Source organism: Trichechus manatus, unplaced genomic scaffold (assembly GCF_000243295.1).
Source record: "Trichechus manatus latirostris isolate Lorelei unplaced genomic scaffold, TriManLat1.0 scaffold00080, whole genome shotgun sequence".
Classification (NCBI taxonomy): domain Eukaryota; kingdom Metazoa; phylum Chordata; class Mammalia; order Sirenia; family Trichechidae; genus Trichechus; species Trichechus manatus.
In genome coordinates this window covers 7406405-7426218 of record NW_004444016.1, presented here as the reverse complement: position 1 = coordinate 7426218, position 19814 = coordinate 7406405, and the positions used below count along the sequence as shown (strand labels likewise).

General features: G+C 37.3%; 1 protein-coding gene across 1 annotated transcript in view; it reads left to right on the top strand.

The window, feature by feature from the left end:
- Window positions 1–498: 498 nt before the first annotated feature.
- Window positions 499–19814, top strand: part of PFDN1 (prefoldin subunit 1) — a 66292-nt gene continuing 46976 nt past the window's right edge. The window contains exons 1-2 of the mRNA XM_004381067.2: window positions 499–556; window positions 3271–3437. Coding sequence (XP_004381124.1) covers window positions 524–556; window positions 3271–3437 — 200 coding nt within the window. The 5' untranslated portion in view covers window positions 499–523. The remainder of the gene's footprint in view (window positions 557–3270; window positions 3438–19814) is intronic.

The following is a 19814-nucleotide window of genomic DNA, read 5'->3' as shown; positions in this document are numbered from 1 at the left end:
CCCCTGTATTGTGTACTGAGAGAACATGGATTTTTTAACCAACTTACTGGGTGTCTCTTGAGAACCACTGTGTCTAGAAGGTCTTCAGAGAGTACTCAGCAGAGATTAGTTTTTTAGAAGAACACTTCAAGCCTTCCAAAGACTAGCATGCCTGAGGCTAAGGAAGATTCTTACACATCCCTGTCAGCACAGGGACTCGCTGGAGGACTGAACAACTTAAGGTTTGGCCTGATATACGTACATTTCAATTAGCAGTACAGACTAAGCTATTTATCAAATTGTTTAAAGCCATACACGAAGTCTGCGCGTTGGACTGTGTCTGAAGGATGGAGAAGAGCAATCGAAGGCTGATGAGCAGCCATACGAGGAACACAGACTACGAAGTCAGAGCAAGGGCTCACAGATAGCCCCACTCATGCGCAGGCGTAGAAGGAAGGCGAACACTCCGTTTCGTCAAGGCGCTCCCTTCCCCCACCCCCTTCCCGGCCTTCTCCCAACACGCAGGCGCATAACTTGAACCAAGATGGCGGCCCCCGTGGATCTGGAGTTGAAGAAGGTAAAAGAGGGTTTTGAGCGGATAGAGGTGTCTCTTTCGAAACAGAGGGGACTGTGGGCAAGAGTATCGACTAAGGCCCGAGTTCCGTAGAAGAAAAGAGGCTCCAGGGGACTCGGTAGTGGTTTCCCAGAATCTTAAGGCAGGACCGGTCTCCTTAGGCTTCGGTGGAGGGGGGGCGAGCGGCCTTTGCTGGATAGGAGCCGGTTGGGCTGGGTCTTTTTAAGTTTGCGGACCGATCCCTGGCCTTTCCCCTCCTTCTGAGCTCCAGAGCCGTTTTGTTGCACTAGGAGCCTTTAGGGACTCAGTTCTATAGTAAAATCCGAAGAGAGCGTTTCGAATTGGAGCTGCTTCGGGCAGCTTGCTTGAGCTGCAATTCTGCTGCCTCATTTGCTTTGAAAAGCTCCAGTCCAACTTCTGTTTTTAGGCCATTTATGCGATTCCATGGAGCCCTGGTGGTGTAGTGGTTAAGAGCTCGGCTACTAACCCAAAGGTAAGCAGTTCGAATCCACCAGCCGCTCATTGGAAACCCTGTTGGGGCAGTTCTACTCTCTCCTCTAGGGTCGCTGTGAGTTGGAATCGACTCGACAGCAACCGTTTTTAAAAAATTATTTTATTTTATTATTCGATTCCATACCTTGAAAGGTCGCAGTCTCTACAGTTCAGAAAGTCAGGTATTTTCATAGCAAAGTTCATCTCAGGGCTTTGACTCCTTTTCCTTTTTTGGAAGAACTGAAAAAACGTGTTGCCGTCGAGTCGATTCCGACTCAGCGACGTTGTAGGACAGAGTACAACTGCCCCATAGGGTTTCCAAGGAGCAGCCCGTGGATTCGAACTGCGGACGTTTTGGTTAGCAGCCGAGCTCTTAACCACTGAGCCACCTGGGCTCCTTTTTTGGAAAGACATGACAAAAAAAAAGAAATTAAGTTCAGTAAAGTTTTACCAATGAAATCAGTATCAGAAGGAATTGGGTTTCTTTGTTCAAATAATTGCTTAAAAATATGTTACTCAGATTTTGTTATTTAAGAGTGATCAGATTCTAATACCACTAAACACATTGCTGTTTAATCGAGTCCGACTCATAGTGACCCTATAGGACAGAGTAGAACTGCCCCATAGGGTTTCCAAGGAGCCGCTGGTGGATTCGAACTGCCAACCTTTTTGTTAGCAGCCAGGCTCTAAACCACTGTGCCCCCAGGGCTCCTGCATAAGAAATAGGACAGCTGAAATAGCTGTTGCCCCTAATAAATGAAGCTGTTGTTTATTTCTCTGAGGATTTAGTGTATGTGTTTGTGCCTTGTTTTTTGCCATCCTTGTCTTAAAATCTGTAAATTTAGCCTTTATGCAGCCTTCTCTAATGCCGTAATAGCTTTAACAATGTACTAGCTTCCTCAACAAACTGTGTTTGGAACAATCAGGTAATAACTGGAATTTTACATTTCTGAACACTATACCAAATTGTGCATTCCAAAATTATACCTTTTGTTTCTGTTAAAAGTTCAAATTTAAGTCATAGTTTTTTGAAAGATATAACAAGGAAGTACAATGTGAATGGACTTCTCAGTATTATTTGAATTTACTGCAAAAACAAAAACAAAACGGACCTTCTAATATTATTTGAATTTATTGCTAAGAAACATGTAGACAAAAATGTAAATGAAGAGAATGATTAACTTAAATTGGATAGTTTTGACAACCAATTAAATTAAAAGAAAAAAAAACCCAGCAAACTTTTTCAAAAGTTTTATCTTTATGGAGACTAATAGGGAATTTTAGGTGCCTTCCCTCCCCCAAAATAAATCTTTTGAGACCTTACTAGTAGGTGAGAACAAAGTTAGAATAAAAGTCAAGTAGTAGCTTTAGCTGTGTACTGCAGTCACAAATGTTATTAGTAAGGCATAAATTTGACAGCATGTGAAAGTCATTCCAGGCACTTCAACAAGAGTATCCAAGAACTGTGTTTATCTTCAAGTTAAGTAAGTGTACACAGGGTAAAATTTGGCTTGGTACGTGTGTATGAAGATCATGATGCAATTCTTCTATCAGTGCTTTGCATTTTCTCCCTTTTTTTGGTGAGTCTCTTAAAAAATATCCATATTCTGAATAGTACTGAAGACAGTAGAATGGAAGATGCCTGAAATAGAGGTCAGAAGAAATGGATTTAAGTACCTGCCTTTCCACCTGATAGTTGTGCAACCCTGTGCACAGGTCTCTTAACAACTTTAGTTACTTTGTAAATTGTGGATGTTGAAACTGCTGTTCTTAACTCATAGGGTTGAGAGGAGTAAATGAGATACTTAATGTATATTCTCATATTAATATTCAAATCAATGTGGGAAAATGCTTTGAAACTTGGAAGTATAATACAAATGTAGTGAGTTGTTACATTTATGGTTCTTGTTTTGAATCTCTGGGTTTTATTGTCTAACTATTACATTTTATTACTCTTTGGGTACTTGCTCCTTGATAGAGTTACTCTTTAAGGTGCATTTCTTCTGCTTGTTGAAATAGATTGCATCTTCTGAGGGCAGTATAAATTCAGTATTTAGCATAGTGCCTTGATCGTTTGCAATTATATTGACTTTTATTGATATTTGTTTTGGTAAATGTCACAGCTTTGCCAGAGTTTAGTGTGTTTTGTTTTAATATATTTGGATTTGACTTAAGCGTTTCCTGTAAAATATTTTACATACTAAATCAGGACTTGTTTTTATTAGGCTTTTTCAGAGCTTCAAGCCAAAGTTATTGACACTCAACAGAAGGTGAAGCTTGCAGACATACAGATTGAACAGCTAAGCAGAACGAAAAAGCATGCGCATCTTACAGATACAGAAATTATGACTTTGGTAGATGAGACTAACATGTATGAAGGTGTAGGAAGAATGTAAGTAAAATATATCCTTAAGGGGGTTATCTTGGTTGTCTGAATTAAATCATAGGAATTGTTCATTTTTAAACTTAGGTTAAAGTAACATAGAAATAGCTTTAAAAATCATCTAGTCAAATACTTTCCTTTTTTTACACATGAGAAACGGAACCCCGGATAGATTTAAGTGTTTAATTTTAGACTTTGAAGTACATTTCTTAAATGCTTCCCTGTTCTCCCTCCGGTGGGTACTTAAGTATGTAACTTCAGTGATAAAAATATAATTTGTCATGGAAAGATGTTTATAGTAATTTTGTGCATGAAGATTTTTTAAGTTGTAGTTTTAACCTCCTCTCCCCTACCCAATTTATTGGGAGTCATACAAATCATAAATCTTTTAGATGTCTGACCAGTGTTGTAAAATAAAAATAAAGATTAAATTGTCATTTAAATACGTCTTTCTTAGTGTTCTGTATGTTCTAAAGGAGGACAATTATACATGGGAAAATCTAGTAAACTAGTTTATCTTTTGTTTGTTCTGATAGTGATTATTTGATCAACTGTCTGCATTTCACTTTAAAAAAAAATTTTTTTACCCTTACGAGAGGGAATAGGTCTGCTTCATATTCTCTAAGCAGTAAATAAGGAATGGAAAAGCCCTTAAGTACAGGTCACATTCCATTACAATGAGCTAAAAGGAGAAGACTGACTTTTTTTTAACTGAGGGAGGTATGGGAGGAGGGTTATTCTGGAATTTGGTCTTTGAGTATTACTTAGTAAGTGGACCATTACTTCAAGTTTGGAGCTCTTTTACTTGGAATGGAATTTGACCTCAGTCTTAGGATGACTAGTTTTGTGACTGATTTGAAGGAAGCATAACGTGTGAAATTGAGTAATGGCTTTGGAATGGCATCATGAGAAGTAGACCCTGTAGAGGTAGACTAGTTCATCCATATCTTTCGGGGAAAGAGATAGGTTATGAAAAACTGTTCATCTAATTTGCTTTCTCAGAATAAAGAATATACCAGAAATAAATTTTATCTCTGGAGTTCATATTTTTCATCTTAGCTTGATTTAAGAGGGAAAAAAATCCCAATTTGAGAGTTTGTTACTGGGACACAAAAGAACTGGGATGAGAACAAAATAGAACCTTGAGTGTGTGCCCATGTAGTATGAAGTGCATTGTTGGCATTCACTACAGGATAATTTTATCCTTAATGAGAATATCCTTAGGTCTTAAAACAGAAATGCTAGCTTTTCTAGCATGCCTATTAACATGTTGCTCTTGGATTTCACATCACTATACTAGCCTTTGTTTGCAGCATCTAGAGTCCCTTTTTCCAAAATAGAAAAATTCTTTCACTATCTTTGGCCTTTTGAGCTAAAAAGATTACTTTTAATTAGAATAATTTAATTTACTAAACAGTTCTGCAGAAGTGATAGGAGAGTTGCTTTTCTTACATACTGCCCAAAGTGCTACAGATAGGTAGTATGCCACCCAAAGAATTTAGAGTTAAAAGTCTGGGATATGAATTAGTTAATGGTAGAACAATATTATTTCCAGAAGATTTATTTCATATAAATATATTTCTTAAAAGAAAATGTAGTTTTAAATGTTTGAGTAAAGTGGGATTCCTACATGGTTTCAGATTTTGTTTTTAAATTTTATGTTTGTGTTTTTTGCATCTCACTGGCAGTGTGAGTTTGAGCCTGCGTTGTAGGGGCATGTAAGGTGAATGGTGTTTGTTGTTTGGCTAGAGTATTAGTGCCCCTGGAGGAAGAAAAGACTTGCTGAGTATTAGTCTGGTCATGAGGACGTTCTCTTTCTTGATGCTAAACCTGAAATATGTCTCTGAATTTATAGTCTTGAGTAATCTTGGATATCATTGTGATTCACTTCTTTAATTCCAGTCTTTAATTTCTCTTTTCGTTTCCTTATTGAGTGTTATAATCTGAGAATTCTGATTCGAATATTAGTTTTTCTCCAACTTTTGTTTTAAAACCAGTGATTATAAAAATCCCAAATTCTCCATTTGTGTTTTAGAACCTGCCGTAGATTTTTGCCATTACCCTAATTCAGATCTCACAGTATCTTGCCTAGACTATTGCAGTAGCAGCTTGACTGGTCTTTCTGCCTTCTTTCTCTTTGCCCAAATCCATTCTTCATACATCTACCAGAATTGATAACATCAGTATTCTTCATAAAATCCTTTGTTGGTCCTTTGCTGTCTACTGGATAGAATCTAAACTTGTTTGCCTAGCATTCATGGCTGTTCATAATCTGTCCTTAATTTACCCTTCTAGCCTCGAGTCCCACCACTTTCTGTTCCCAGACTCAGGATGGCACTTAAGTTTCATCTGGACCAGCTTTCTTCTCTTGGTTTCGGACTATCTTTTGAGAAGAATTCTGAGGTCTCAGGTCGGCTTTAAACATGCTTTAATTGATTAGTTATGTCTGCCACATGAGTGTAGAAGAGTAGTAGTAGCATATGTGTAAGAAATTGTCATCCCTACCCTTGCCACATGGCATATACTTTGGCATAGGTGTACCACACTGGTATACTTTTTCATACATGGCATATTTTGTGCTTTCTTGCTTTTGCTCCTTCTGTGCTTTTTGGCCTGGAATATATCCCTCTTTCTCTTGTGAAATGCTTGTTTTTCAAGATAGCTCAGATCTAACTTCTCTGAAGATTTTTCCAGCATCAGGGCAGACTTATTTACTTTCTTCATTGTGCTACCAGGGGTTTTGTTACTAGTTAGTAGAGAACATTGAATGTGTGTGTGTGTGTTTTGATGGTCAGTCCACCCAACTAGATCGTCAGCTCTTTGACACCAAATACGTATTTATCTTTCTTTCCTCGTTCCCAGCATAATACCTGGCACAAAATAGGTGCTAAATAAATGTGTGTTGATTTGAATTGTATCTGATTCTCTTGTCTAAAATAACTGCATTTTCTTTTTGGTTGCTTAATATGTTTAGAAAGTGTCAGAGACTAAGAATTAGAGTTTTTTGTTCTATTTTAGTATATGATTCAGTCAAGATGAAACGATAAAAGTAACATATGTTTTGGTCAGAAACTAATGTCAAAGGAATTGTTTCTGGCCAAAAATGTGCCCTTTGGTCCAATAGGATTAATTGTTAAAAATAGTTAATAATTTATATTTGAATGTTGGTTCATAATTTGACCAATTCTAAATGCTAGTCAGTTTCTGAGATATTCTGTCAGAACTGGCAATGTAGAAAAACCCAATCCTTTAGAATTGTGCTGTGGGTGGTATAATCCAGGACTTCGAACTGGTTCATTCTGGTTCGAACCCCTGCTGATAATTTGCATTTCTAACAAGTTTCCAGGCAATGCTAATGCTGCTGGTTAGGGACCAGTTCTGAGAACCACTAGTAGAGCAGCGGTTCTCAAAATTTATTATACATGAGAATCACCTGCGGATCTTGTTAAACTATAGATTCTGATTCAGTATATCTGGGGGTGGAAATGCAAATTCTTAGCAGAGGTTCAAACCAGAATGAACTGGTTCAAGCCCCTGGTGTAATACTTGGAGAATAAAGGCTATTTTATGCTGAATAATACCAGTATAATTATTTGTTTTCCACATCTTCATAAAGAATGGAAGTCATACTTTTCTTTTTAGAGTATGTATTTAGTTTATCAAAAATCATAGCTAGCTTAGATGCCTTTCAACTCATAAGTATGGAGAAATTTGGTAGTGTTAAATATCTCTTATACATGGCTATTTTTGGTTTAAAACAAGGAAAGTAAAGCTGCAGGATAAGAGATGATGAATGCTCTATACTGTAAGCTCTGTATTTGTTGCTCAGAGTTGTAGTCCTTCTAGCCTTTTGGCATGTTGCCAGCACATTTTAGTTCTCTTACTTCATATTCTTTGGAGAGGCTGTTATGTAGCCTGATACTACTACCACCAATTTCTAGTTTTGCTACTTAAGCTGTTTGTGAACTGACCTCACCGTACTGCTTTGAGAACTATGATGAAAGTTACAACTGTGGAATGATCTGTCTGAATATTTGGAAGTGTTTGTCTTTGCATCTTTCTAGCGTGCAAGAAAGGAGTACACACAGATCTCAAATAATTTATGTTAAGTGAATTTTTCTTGTGCCTGGTTTTTTTTTTTTTCCCCAGGAATAAGTACCGGTTTGTAATGGTTTGTGGGGTTCTTCTTCCTTTTACTTTGGATAGTAGAGGATAAGATTATATTTCTCTTATAAGAATTATATTTGAAGGTGCACATAAATGACATTTAACCGTGCTAATATTTGAAAGGATTGTCATTAGAATAAATGTCAAACTTATTTTTATTAACGATAGATATGATCCTGACCCTGATTTGATGTTAGGTCTATTATTCTAGTGTTCTAATACCCTTTTTGGTTGCACATTACATAAATAACATTTCTTCTTTCCAAAAGAGAAAAGTTGGCCCTTTATTATTTTTAATATGGGAGGAACTTGAGTAGATTAGCCTTTGAGAAGAATGATTAGTGCCTTTTTAAAACTTGAACCTAACTAAAAATTACTTGTACTATATATGAACTAATTTAGAGGTATGCCACTATTCTGTGGGTATTTTTTACATTTAAGGAACTAAGAATGAACAATGGTATAAATCTACCGACTAGATAAGTGTCTAGCAATGCAGAAATTGCTGTTTGGGAGCGGTGTTGCTATTTCTACTTGTTGAAGTAATTTAATGGTTGATCTCTAGTGGTTGAAAGATCCAGAAGTGTAAAACTTAAGATAAATGTGGTACAGGTAGAAAGTGAAACAGGAGGTGTATTCCTGATATATAACAAATTAAGCAAAAAAAAAAAAAAAAAATATATATATATAAACAGTTAAGCAACTTTTTGTAACTAATTAGGACGTAGAAATCTGAACTCTTTATGACAGCTTGGTTAAGCTGTTTTAGAATGTTTGTTTTGTTGTGGTCTTAATTGTTAGTTTAGACGTTGACCTATAATTTGAGTGAGTAGTAAAGCCAGGATGAATCTTTGCAGTTTCCAAAGTTTAGTTATTTAAAATATTAATAGAAAGGAGTATAGTCATTCTGCTTCAAGTTTTGCAATCATTTTACAATTTCATGTAGCTGTAGAGTTGGTCTTCCAGTCAATTTGAGGTAATATTGAAGCTGAGGAAATAGTTGTACTATAGTTTATTCCTAAGAGATTAGGAAATAAAAATAAAAATTCTTAGTGTAGTAAATATTGTTGATATTGTAGTAAAAATAGTTAATATTGTTGCTCTCACCTGAATTGAGTTTGGATATTTTATTTAGTGCTTACTACAGGAGAAAAAAATAAAAATGTGTAGATTACTTTCGGTATAAAAGCCACAATGCAAATTTATAAGCCTTTTTTAATACTCCTTTTAAAGGTATTAATCTGTATTTTAGAGTAGAGAAGTGAAGCAAAGGTAGACAAATTAATTTTCAAAGGTAAGAGGAAATTTTAAGTGTTTTTTCCTTTTGAAATGTTTTAGATTTTATTTTAAAGGAAGAGGAGTTCATCTTGAGCTGCCTTTACTAATAGAATATGACCCACCCTTCTTGTGTTTTTATACAGAGCCATTTAAACTCATGGGTTTCATTCCTCAGAGTTGTAAAGGGAAAAAAGAAAACAGCTTTTCCTGTTGTGCAGAGGAAAATGACTTCAGTTTTGTTGACCTTGAGTATGTATATAACCCCAGATGGGCACACTTTCCTCTCCCACAGATGTGGTACTGTTGGGGAGAGGAGGTTTTTGAGTAATAGTTTTAATTTCCTTAAGTTGTCAGTGATTTAAAAACTTGGTGTTCATTGTAACTGTGCCCTACTGCGGTCTAGAATGACATCGCTGTTTTTATGCTGGGGAGTTAACAAACATTTTCGTAGGAATTACATAGTCATGTTTCTTCTGCAGGAGAGTACTTTTTAATCATTCTTTTTTTCTTCCCCTCCCATGCCCCCCAGAAGCCAAACATTCTCAATGAAACACAGGAAATTAATTTTGAAAATGTTGTGCTAATCAGAAGTCTGTTGTAAAAAAGGAAAAAGAAGTCTGTTATCTTTGAGTACAAACATGCAAAAATAAATTTTTTATTTAACACGTCCTTGTTGTGGGGATTATTTTAGGCTCGAACTTGTTTAAGAAACAAATGTAATTTATTCATTTAGTTACTTGGAGGACTTTGCTTCTGCATTTCCTGAGATCAAATGGCCTGACTTTTTTTAAAAAACGGACAAAGGATTAAACAAAATATGCCCTGTTGCATGAAGGTAGCAGTTATTTCAGCAACACAACAGGATACTACAATGTATCCCACTTGATGATAAGCAGGGATCCTTGTAGTTAACTCAGGGGAAGAGTGAAAAGTACCATTTCCTTGTTGTTTCTATGTAAATAGAAATAAAGTTAGCAGCAGTCTTGAACTTTTTTTTTTTCTATATCATTGGGGTATTATATGCTGTAAGTTATTTAACTGTAGCTGAAGTTCTCTGAAAAAAAAAGTCAATTTTAAGCTGCACCAAGAATTTTCTGATTTTAGTTGCCACCTATAGCAGCAAATTTAGGAACAACTTGCTGCCTAATCAGTTTGAGATGAGAAGACTGAAATGGTTGTGTCAATGAGCATAAGCACCTTAATGAAATGTCCACAAAGGAGCTCAGAAAAATGTTGACCTAGTCAATCCGTATGTACGAACACACACTTGGTAATAACTTCCTAGTATGCTTTTCTTTCTTAAGATATAAGAAATTGCTGTGAACTGCAAATATCCTTTACCCTGATGGAATAATTAGGATTGCAGTGTGTTGCATGCACCATTAGTGCCTGTGCTTTTGTCAAGAATGTATGCTCATTTTATTTTTAGATTTTATGTTTGAATGGACGCATGTCTGGGGGAATGTTATCTCATTGTCCTGGCCAGGAACTTTCCTTACCAACTCTTGTTCTGAGGAAGATCAGTTACCTTGAAATGAACCAGCATACTTGGAAGACAGTATTCCTTTGGCTTTGAATAGGAGTTGAAATGTTTTCATATCAAAACTTGCACAGCAGCAGGAGCCCAGTATTAAAAATGCATCTTTAAATAGATAAGAGCATGACTGTTCTAAGCCTAGCCTTTTACATTGTTTGGCTCAGAGTAAAAAGATTTGGACCACAATATGCATCCTGTATGTGTGTGTCTGACTGAGACTTTTGCATTTGTGCCAGTGTATATTTATATTTCTCTACGACTTTTCTGCTTTTGTACCAGGAGCTTTCTGTTCTCTATGTGTCCTTCAGTACTCATTGAATAATAATCTTACTATCCAGTGGTTATATTTTAACCTACTAGTAAAATAAAGATCAGATCTTGGAAAATGTTGTAGAATCAACAGTTCTTATCTGTGGACGTGTTTGGGTTTGATGAAGTCAGAGTATAAGTGGTAAACATCAGAGATGATTATTGACCAAAATACTTAGAATACCAAATAGTGACCCAGAATAAGCATTGTGTTCTACTCAGGTTAAAATAGATGAACACACTATTGCTTCCATTTCAGGAGTAATAGTTTTGATTTAAAAATAGACAGTGGTTTCTAATTAGTACAAATTGAACCTAATAGCATGTGAGTTGCTCATCTAGAACAAGGACCCTTTACATGGCATTGCATTCCTGAAAGGACCATGATTCTCTAGTAATTCCAGTGAATTCTCAGCCCTTATCTTACTTGCCTTGTCAGTAGCATTTAGTCCAGTTGATTTTTTCTCTCCTTTGTTTAGTATTTTCTTCCCTTGGCTTCTAGGATGCCACCTCTTGGTTTTTCTCCTACTTCACTGACCATTCCTTCTCAGTCTCCGTTACAGTTTCCTTTTCTTTACTGTTTTAAAATACTGAATTGACCTTGGGCTCAGCCTTGGATTTTTTTTTGTTTTCTCTTCTTTTGTCTTTACTCGGTCATTTAGTGATCTCATCCAGGCTTACCTCTTTAAATACCATTTTATATGCTAACAACTCTCAGATTTTTGTCTTTAACTTAGACCTCTTCCCTGTATACCAAACTTGTATATCCGCCTGCCTACTACTTTACATCTCCATTTGATGGTCTCATAGGCATTTCAAAATTAACTTGGCCAAAAGAAAATTCTCACTATTTACAAACAAAGCAGCTCCTTCCTCAGTCTTTCTCATATCAGTAAATGGCTTTTCCATTCTTCCAAATCATGGAGTTGTCCTTGATGCCTCTCTTTCAGTCCTACATACACTCCGTTAGCAAATGCTATTGACTGTCGTTAAATTATGTCCAGAATCTGAGCATCTCTACTTACCACCACCCTGGTCTAAATTATCATTGGATTATCGCACTTGCTTCCTAACTAGGCTCCTTGCTTCCATCTTTACCACCTTTATAGTCTATTCTCAGCAGTGATCCTTTTCAAACGTAAGTCACATTATTCTAGTCAGACCTTCAGGTTCTTCCCATTTCATCAGTGAAGAAGACAAAGGCTTTCACTTGCTGGTCTCTGCCTGAAGCCTCCTTCCAGGTATCTGCATGGCTTACTCCTCTTCTTTCAGGTCTTTACTAAAAAGGCAGGAACGCCTTTCCTGACCATCCTGTTTTAATATTACGCACATACCCCCAACCTACCTACTAGCCTCTGCACTCTGTCTTTTCTTGGTTTTGTTTTTCTCCATGGCACTTACCACTACCTGACAACTGTAGTACTAATTTATTATCTATCTTTCTTAAATCAACTTTGAGGTATAACTTACATAATAAAACGCACTCATTTTAAGAATGCAGTTGGATGAGGAATTTTGACAAATGTAACCACAACCCTAATCAAGATGACAACATCTTCTTCACTCTAAAGAGTTACTTCTTGGCTCTTCTAAGTCTATCCTGCCATCCCCAACCCCTGCTCTTGGCAATTCTGATCTGATTTCTGACTGTAGAATAATTCTGCCTACTCTAGAACTTCATATACATGGACTATATAAATGGAATTATTATAGTGTGTACTCTTTGGTGAAGCTTCTTTCACTGAGCATAATGCTTCTGAGAGTTATCCATGTTGTGTGTATCAGGTAGGGGCTCCTCAGGGGCTCTATGTTTGGTTTTAGTTCTACTTTCTGCAGCACTCTTGCCTCCGTGCTGCATCCCTGTGCTTTCCAGTTTCATCTTCAGGTTGGCTGCAGGAATTCCAAGGATTTCATTCAGACATGACAACATCCAGAGTTAGAAAGTGCCATATCTTCTGGTGTCACCTTCTTTAGAGCAAAGCAATCTTTCCTGGAAGTCTTCCAGTGAGCTATTCCTCACATTTCACATCTGTGACAAGAACTGAGCCACATGCTTGGGCTTAAATCTTAGGGGATGGGACTACCATGATTGGGTTATACCAATCAAAATTCACTCCAGGGAGTCACTTGGAGGAGTGGAGAGTTTCCAAACAAAATCGAGGTTCTGTTAACAGACAAAGAAAAAGGAACATCATCAACAATAATCATCAATAACAATCATTACAGAGATCACCACATGAAGTGTTAACTACATGAGAACGATTGGTAGTATACCAAAACCAAACCAAACCCATTACTGTCGAGTCGATTCTGACCCACAGGGACCCTAGAGGACAGGGTAGAACTGTTCCATAGGGTTTCCAAGGAGCGGCTGGTGGATTTGAACTGCCAACCTTTTGGTTAGCAGCCGTATCACTTAACCACTGTGCCACCAGGGCTTCTGAGTTACAGAGAGTCTAATTAGAGAGTACAGGTAGGCAGCTATTGAAGTAATTCAGGAGTGTAGTAATAAAAGCATAAATTAAGATGGTGGGAGTGGAATGGAGAGGAAGAGAGTCAGTATAAAAGAAAGTGACAGGTCTTAATGGTAAACTGGGGATATAGAGGACAAGAAGGATATATAGGTTTGGGGCTAAGGTGAGTAGACAGGTGGTGATATTGCCAGAAGGTGAAGTTGAGATGGGGGAAACTGCTTGTAGGGAATGGTGGGTTGGGTAGACAAAAGGAGTTTAATTTTAGAAATGTTGAATATGAAGAGATGTGGAACATACAAGTAGAAATGACTGTTAGATGATGTTGGACATAGTGCAGGTGAGAGAAATTGATATGATTTTGGGAGTCATTAGCCAAGTTGAAGCCTTGAAAATGAGTTCTCTGAGGGACTTTGGGTAGAGAGCTTAACAGAGAACCTTGCATAATGCTCGAAATAAGGTCACTGTAGGAGAAACAGGAAGGAGGGATTTAGAGATGCAGTAGTTGATGAGGTAGGGGACAAGGGAACTAACTGGATAGTATAGAACAAAGATGAAGCAGTTCCTTCAGAGCTAGACTTGAGTACTGTGTTCTGTAGATTTCTTTTGCCTGAGGTATGACTAGTTGATATATTTTTGGGTTAAAATCAAATACTTCATTACTTCTTTTGTTGCTCAAATTGTTCTCGCTTTGGCCATTGGAGCTTTTTCAGATTGTCTCCTGTGCTCTTTTAACATGCTCCCACCCTTTTGTTTTTTGAACACTTCCTTACTTTCTGATGCTGCAGTGTCCTCTAGCCCTAGAAATGAGCCATTTCACCAAGAAGCCTTGGTTCCTTTTATTGGAGAATAGTATTTAGAAACCAAGATTTGGAAGCTGGGTGTGATCACTGCTTCTGAGGTGTCGCTATTTCTAGCCCCTTTCAGCAAATAGAGCTAGATAATACATGTATGTATATTAACTCATGTGTATACACGTATCTGTAATTGTTTCTAAGCCTGTCCACTCATTGTTGCTGTTGTTAGGTGCCCTCAAGTTGGTTCTGACTCATAGCGATCTTATGTACAACAGAACAAAACACTACCTGGTCATGCGCCATCCTCACAATCTTTGTTATGTTGGAGATCATTGTCACAGCCTCTGTGTCATTCCATCTCGTTGAGGATCTTCCTGGTTTTTGCTGACCCTGTACTTTACCAAGCCTGATTCCTTCTCCAGGGACTGGTCCTTCCTGATAACATGTCCAAAGTATGTGAGACGAAGTGTCATCATCCTTGCTTCTTAGGAACATTCTGGCTGTACTTCTTCCAGGACAGATTTGTTTGGCCTTTTGGCAGTCCATGGTATATTCAGTATGCTTCACCAACACCATAATTCAAAGGTGTCAGTTCTTCTTCAGTCTTCCTTATTCATTGCACAGCTTTCACATGCATTTGAGGCAATTGAAAACGCCATGGCTTGGGTCAGGCACACCTTAGTTCTTAAAGTGACATCTTTGCTTTTTAATACTTTAAAGAAGTCTTTTGCAACAGATTTGCCCGGTGCAGTGCTGTCTTAGTTATCTAGTGCTGCTATAACAGAAGTACCACAAGTGGATGGCTTTAACAAACAGAAGTTTATTCTCTCACAGCCTAGTAAGCTAGAAGTCCGAATTCAGGGTACCAGCTCCAGGGGAAGGCTTTCTCTCTCTGTTGGCTCTGGAGGAAGGTCCTTGTCATCAATCTTCCCTTGGTCAAGCAGCTTCTCAGCGCAGAGACCCCAGGTCAAAAGGATGCGCTATGCTCCCAGTGCTTCTTTCTTGGTGGTATGATGTTCCCATGTCTCTCTGAGCACTTCTCTCTTTTATATCTCAGAAGAGGTTGGCTCAAGATACAATCCAGTCTTGTGGATTGAGTCCTGCCTCATAACTGCCGCTAATCCCATCTCATCAACATCATAGAGATAGGATTTACAACACGTAGGAAAATCACATCAGATGACAAAGTGGTGGACATTTATGCAATACTGGGAATCATGGCCCTGCCAAGTTGGCAGCTATTTTGAGGGGACACAGTTTAGTCCATGACAAATGGGTTATTTGATTTCTTGACTGCTGCTTCCATGGGTGTTGATTGTGGATCTAAGTAAAATGAAATCCTTGACAACTTCAATCTTTTCTCCATTTATCGTGACGTTGCTTATTGGTTCAGTTGTAAGGATTTTTATTTTCTTTATGTTCAGTTGTAATCCATACTGAAGACTATATGTACTCTTTGATCTTCATTAGTAAGTGCCTCAAGTCCTCTTCATTTTCAGCAAGCAAGGTTGTGTCATCTGCATATTGCAGGTTGTTAATGAGTCTTCCTCCAGTCTTGTTGCCACGTTCTTCTTCATATAGTCCAGCTTCTCAGATTATTTGCTCAGCATACAGATTGAATAAGTATGATGAGAAGATACAGTCCTGATGCACACCTTTCCTGACTTTAAACCACGGAGTATCCCCTTGTTCTGTTCTAATGACTGCTTCTTGTTCTATGTACAAGTTCTGCATGAGCACAGTTATGTGTCCTGGGATTCCCATTTTTTGCAATGTTATCCATAATTTGTTATGATCCACACAGTCAAATGCCTTTGCATAGTCAATAAAACACAGGTAAACATCTGTCTGGTATTTTCTGCTTTTAGCCAGGATCCATCTGACATTAGCAAGGATATCCCTGGTTCCACGTCCTCTTCTGAATCTGGTTTAACTTCTGGCAACTCCCTGTCCAGTTATTGCTGCAACTGCTCGGGAATGATCTTCAGCAAAATTTTACTGTGTGTGATATTAATGATATTGTTTGATAATTTCCACATTCTGTTGGATTTTCTTTGGAATGAGCACAGATATGGATCTCTTCCAGTCCGTTGGCCAGGAAGCTGTCTTCCAGATTTCTTGGCATATATGAGTGAGCACTTCCAGTGCTTCATTCGTTTGTAGAAACATCTCAATCAGTGTTCTGTCAATTCCTGGAGACTTGTTTTTCGCCACTCCCTTCAGTGCAGCTTGGACTTCTTCCTTCAGTACCATCGGTTCTTGATCATATGCTACCTCCCGGAATGGCTGAATGCCGACCAGTTCTTTTTGGTACAGTGACTCTGTGTATTCCTTCCATCTTCTTTTGATGCTTCCTGCATTGTTCAGTATTTTTCCCATAGAATCCTTCAGTATTGCAACTTGAGGCTTGAATTTTTTCTTCATTTCTTTCAGCTTGAGAAATGCTTAATGTGTTCTTCCCTTTTGGTTTTCTAACTCCAGGTCTTTGCACCTTTCGTTGTAATGCTTTACTTTGTCTTCTTGAGCCACCCTTTGAAATCTTCAGCTCAGCTCTTTAACTTCATCATTTCTTCCATTCGCTTTAGCTACTCTGTGTTCAAGAGCAAGCTTCAGAGTGTGTTCTGACGTCCATTTTGGTCTTTTCTTTCTTTCCTATCTTTTTAATGACCTTTTGCTTTCTTCATGTATGATATCCTTGCTGTCATTCCACAACTCATCTGGTCTTCGGTTATTAGTGTTGAATGTGTCAAATCTTTTCTTGAGATGGTCTCTAAATTCAAGTGGGATATACTTAAGGTCATATTTTGGTTCTTGTGGACTTGCTCTAATTTTCTTCAGCTTCGTCTTTAAGTTGTATATGAGCAATTAATGTTCTATTCGGCAGTCAGCCTCTGGCCTTGTTCTTACTGATGATATTGAGCTTTTCCATCATCTCTTTCCACAGATGTAGTCTATTTGATTCCTGTATATTCCATCTGGTGATGTCCACATGTATAGTCGCTGTTTATGTTATTGAAAAAGGTATTTGCAACGAAGAAGTTGTTGGTCTTAAAAAATTCTATCACGCTATGTCTACCATTGTTTCTGTCACAAAGGCCGTATTTTCCAACTACAGATCCTTCTTTGTTTCCAACTTTTGCATTCTAATCACCAGTAATTATCAGCGCACCTCGATTGCATGTTTGATCAATTTTAGACTGCAGAAGTTGTTAAAAATCTTCAATTTCCTCATGTTTGGCCTTAGTGCTTGGTGCGTAAATTTGAGTAATAGTTGTATTAACTGGTCTTCCTTGTAGGCGTATGGATATTATCCTATCACTGATAGTATTGTACTTCGGGATAGATCTTGAAATACTTTTTTTGACGATGAATGCGATGCCATTCTTCTTCAATTTGTCATCCCTGGCATGGTAGACCATATGATTGTCCTATTCAGAATGGCCAGTACCAGTCCATTTCAGCTCACTAATTCCTAGGATATCGATCTTTATGCAGTCCATTTTGTTTTTGACGACCTCCAGTTTTCCTAGATTCATACTTTATATATTCCATGTTCCAATTACTAATGGACGTTTGCAGCTGTTTTGTCTCATTTTGAGTCGTGCCACATCAACAGATGAAGGTCCCAAAAACTTTACTTCATCCACATCCTTAAGATTGATTCTACTTTGAGGAGGCAGCTCTTCCCTAGTTGTATTTTGAGTTCATTCCAACCTGAGGGGCTTATTTTCAGTCACTTTAGCAGACAGTGTTCCACTGGTCTGTCAGTTTGTTGTGCTGTGGTGTCTTGCGTGTTACTGTGATGCTGGAAGCTATGCCAGTGGTATTTCAAATGCCAGTAGGGTGACCCATGGTGGACAGGTTTCAGTGGAGCTTCTAGACTGAGACAGACTAGGAAGAAGGACCTGGCAGTCTACTTATGAAAAAAACTGGCCAGTGAAAACCTTATGAATAGCAGTGGAACTTGACCATGTATGTCAGAAACATTTCTGCACTGTTCTGTTTTGTTCTATTGATCTATGTCTGTTATTTTGCAAGTACCAGGTGGTCTGGATTATTATAGCTTTATGGTAAGTCTTGAAACCAGGTACTGTGAGTTCTCTGACATTATTCTTTTTCATAATTGTTTTAGCTATTCCAGATCCTTTGCTTTTCCATATAAATTTTAGAATCAGTTTGTTAATTTCTACATAAAATCTTGCTGGGATTTTGACTGGAATTGTATAGAATCTATAAATCAATTTGGGGAGGACTGACTTCTTAACAATGTAGAGTCATCTGATAAATGAACATAGCATATCCATTTTTTGTATATTGTTTGATTTTTCATAATTTTTAGCATATAAATCTTATACATATTTTGTTATATTTATCCCTAGGTGTTTTATGGTTTTTGATGCTATTTTAAATGGTGCTGTATTTTTATACAGATAATGTGCCCCTTCTACGTTTGCTTGCCAACCACGCCCCACCCTCCCTCCATGAGGTATTTTCATAATCACTGCTAAGCCAATTTTTTAAACATGTTGGCAGACAAACATAGAAGGTGTGTATTATTTGTAAAAACATGGTACTTGAAAATGTTTTTTCTCAGTTGCCAATTGTTCATTGCTAGGATATAGAAATTGATTTTTAATTGAAATTTTTTTTGCGCTAATTATAAATTCTCATGCAGTTGTAAGAAATAATACAGACAGATTCCCTTGTACACCGTGCCCAGTTTCCCTCAACAGTAACATTTTGTAAAATTATAATAACCAGGATATTGGCATTGATATAATCTACTGATCTTACTCAAATTTTCCTAGCTTTACTTGCACTAATTTGTACGTAAGGAATTGTATTAAGTTCTATACAATTTTTTCCCCTATGTGGGTTCCTGTATCCACTACCATAGTTAAGATACTGAACAAAGAGATTGGATTTTGTGTTGTACTACCTTGTAAAACTCATATATTATTAGTTTAGTTTTTTGTAGATTCTTTGGGACTTTTCTACGTAGATAATCATATCACTTAGAAATAAAGCTTGTTTCATGTCTTCCTTTTTAATCTGTATACCTGTTACTTCTTTTTCTTGGCTTATTGCACTGGATAGGATTTCCAGTGCAGTGTTCCCAGTACAGTGTTGAATTGTGAGAGCAGACCTCTTTGGCTTGTTCCTGATGATGTTAGTAGGAAAGCACGTCGTCTTTCACCATTTGGAGGTGTTTTGTAGATGCCTTTTATCAGGTTGAGGAAGTTCCCTTCTATTCGTTTGCTGAGAGGTTTTTTTTTTTTTTAAGTTGGATTTTTTCAAATGCTTTTTTAGCATCTATTGAAATAATCATATGGTTTTCTTTTTGGTCTGTTGATATGGTAAATTACATTGATTTTCTAATGTTGAACTAACGTTATATTTTTGGATAAATTCCACTTTGTCATGATGATTATCCTTTTTATGTATTGCTAGATTCAGTTTGCTAATGCATTATATTTGTGTGTATATTCATGAAGTGTATTGAAATATAGGTTTCTCCCCTCCCCCTGTAATGCCTTTGTCTCATAAAGCGATTGGGGAATTGTTCTATTTTCTGAACAGAGTTTGTGTAGAATTATTTTTATTATTGTATTATTTTATTTTTAAATGTTTGAAAAGATTCACTAGTGAAGCCATCTGGACCTGGAGTTTTCTTTGTGGAAAGGTTTTTAAGTATGAATTCAATCTCTCTTTTAATTATTGTTTATATATATGTGTGTGTGTATACACACACGCACACGCACACACACACACATATAAATGTATAAAAACACATTTGCCAGTTGAGCGTTTTTCAGGTGTACAATTG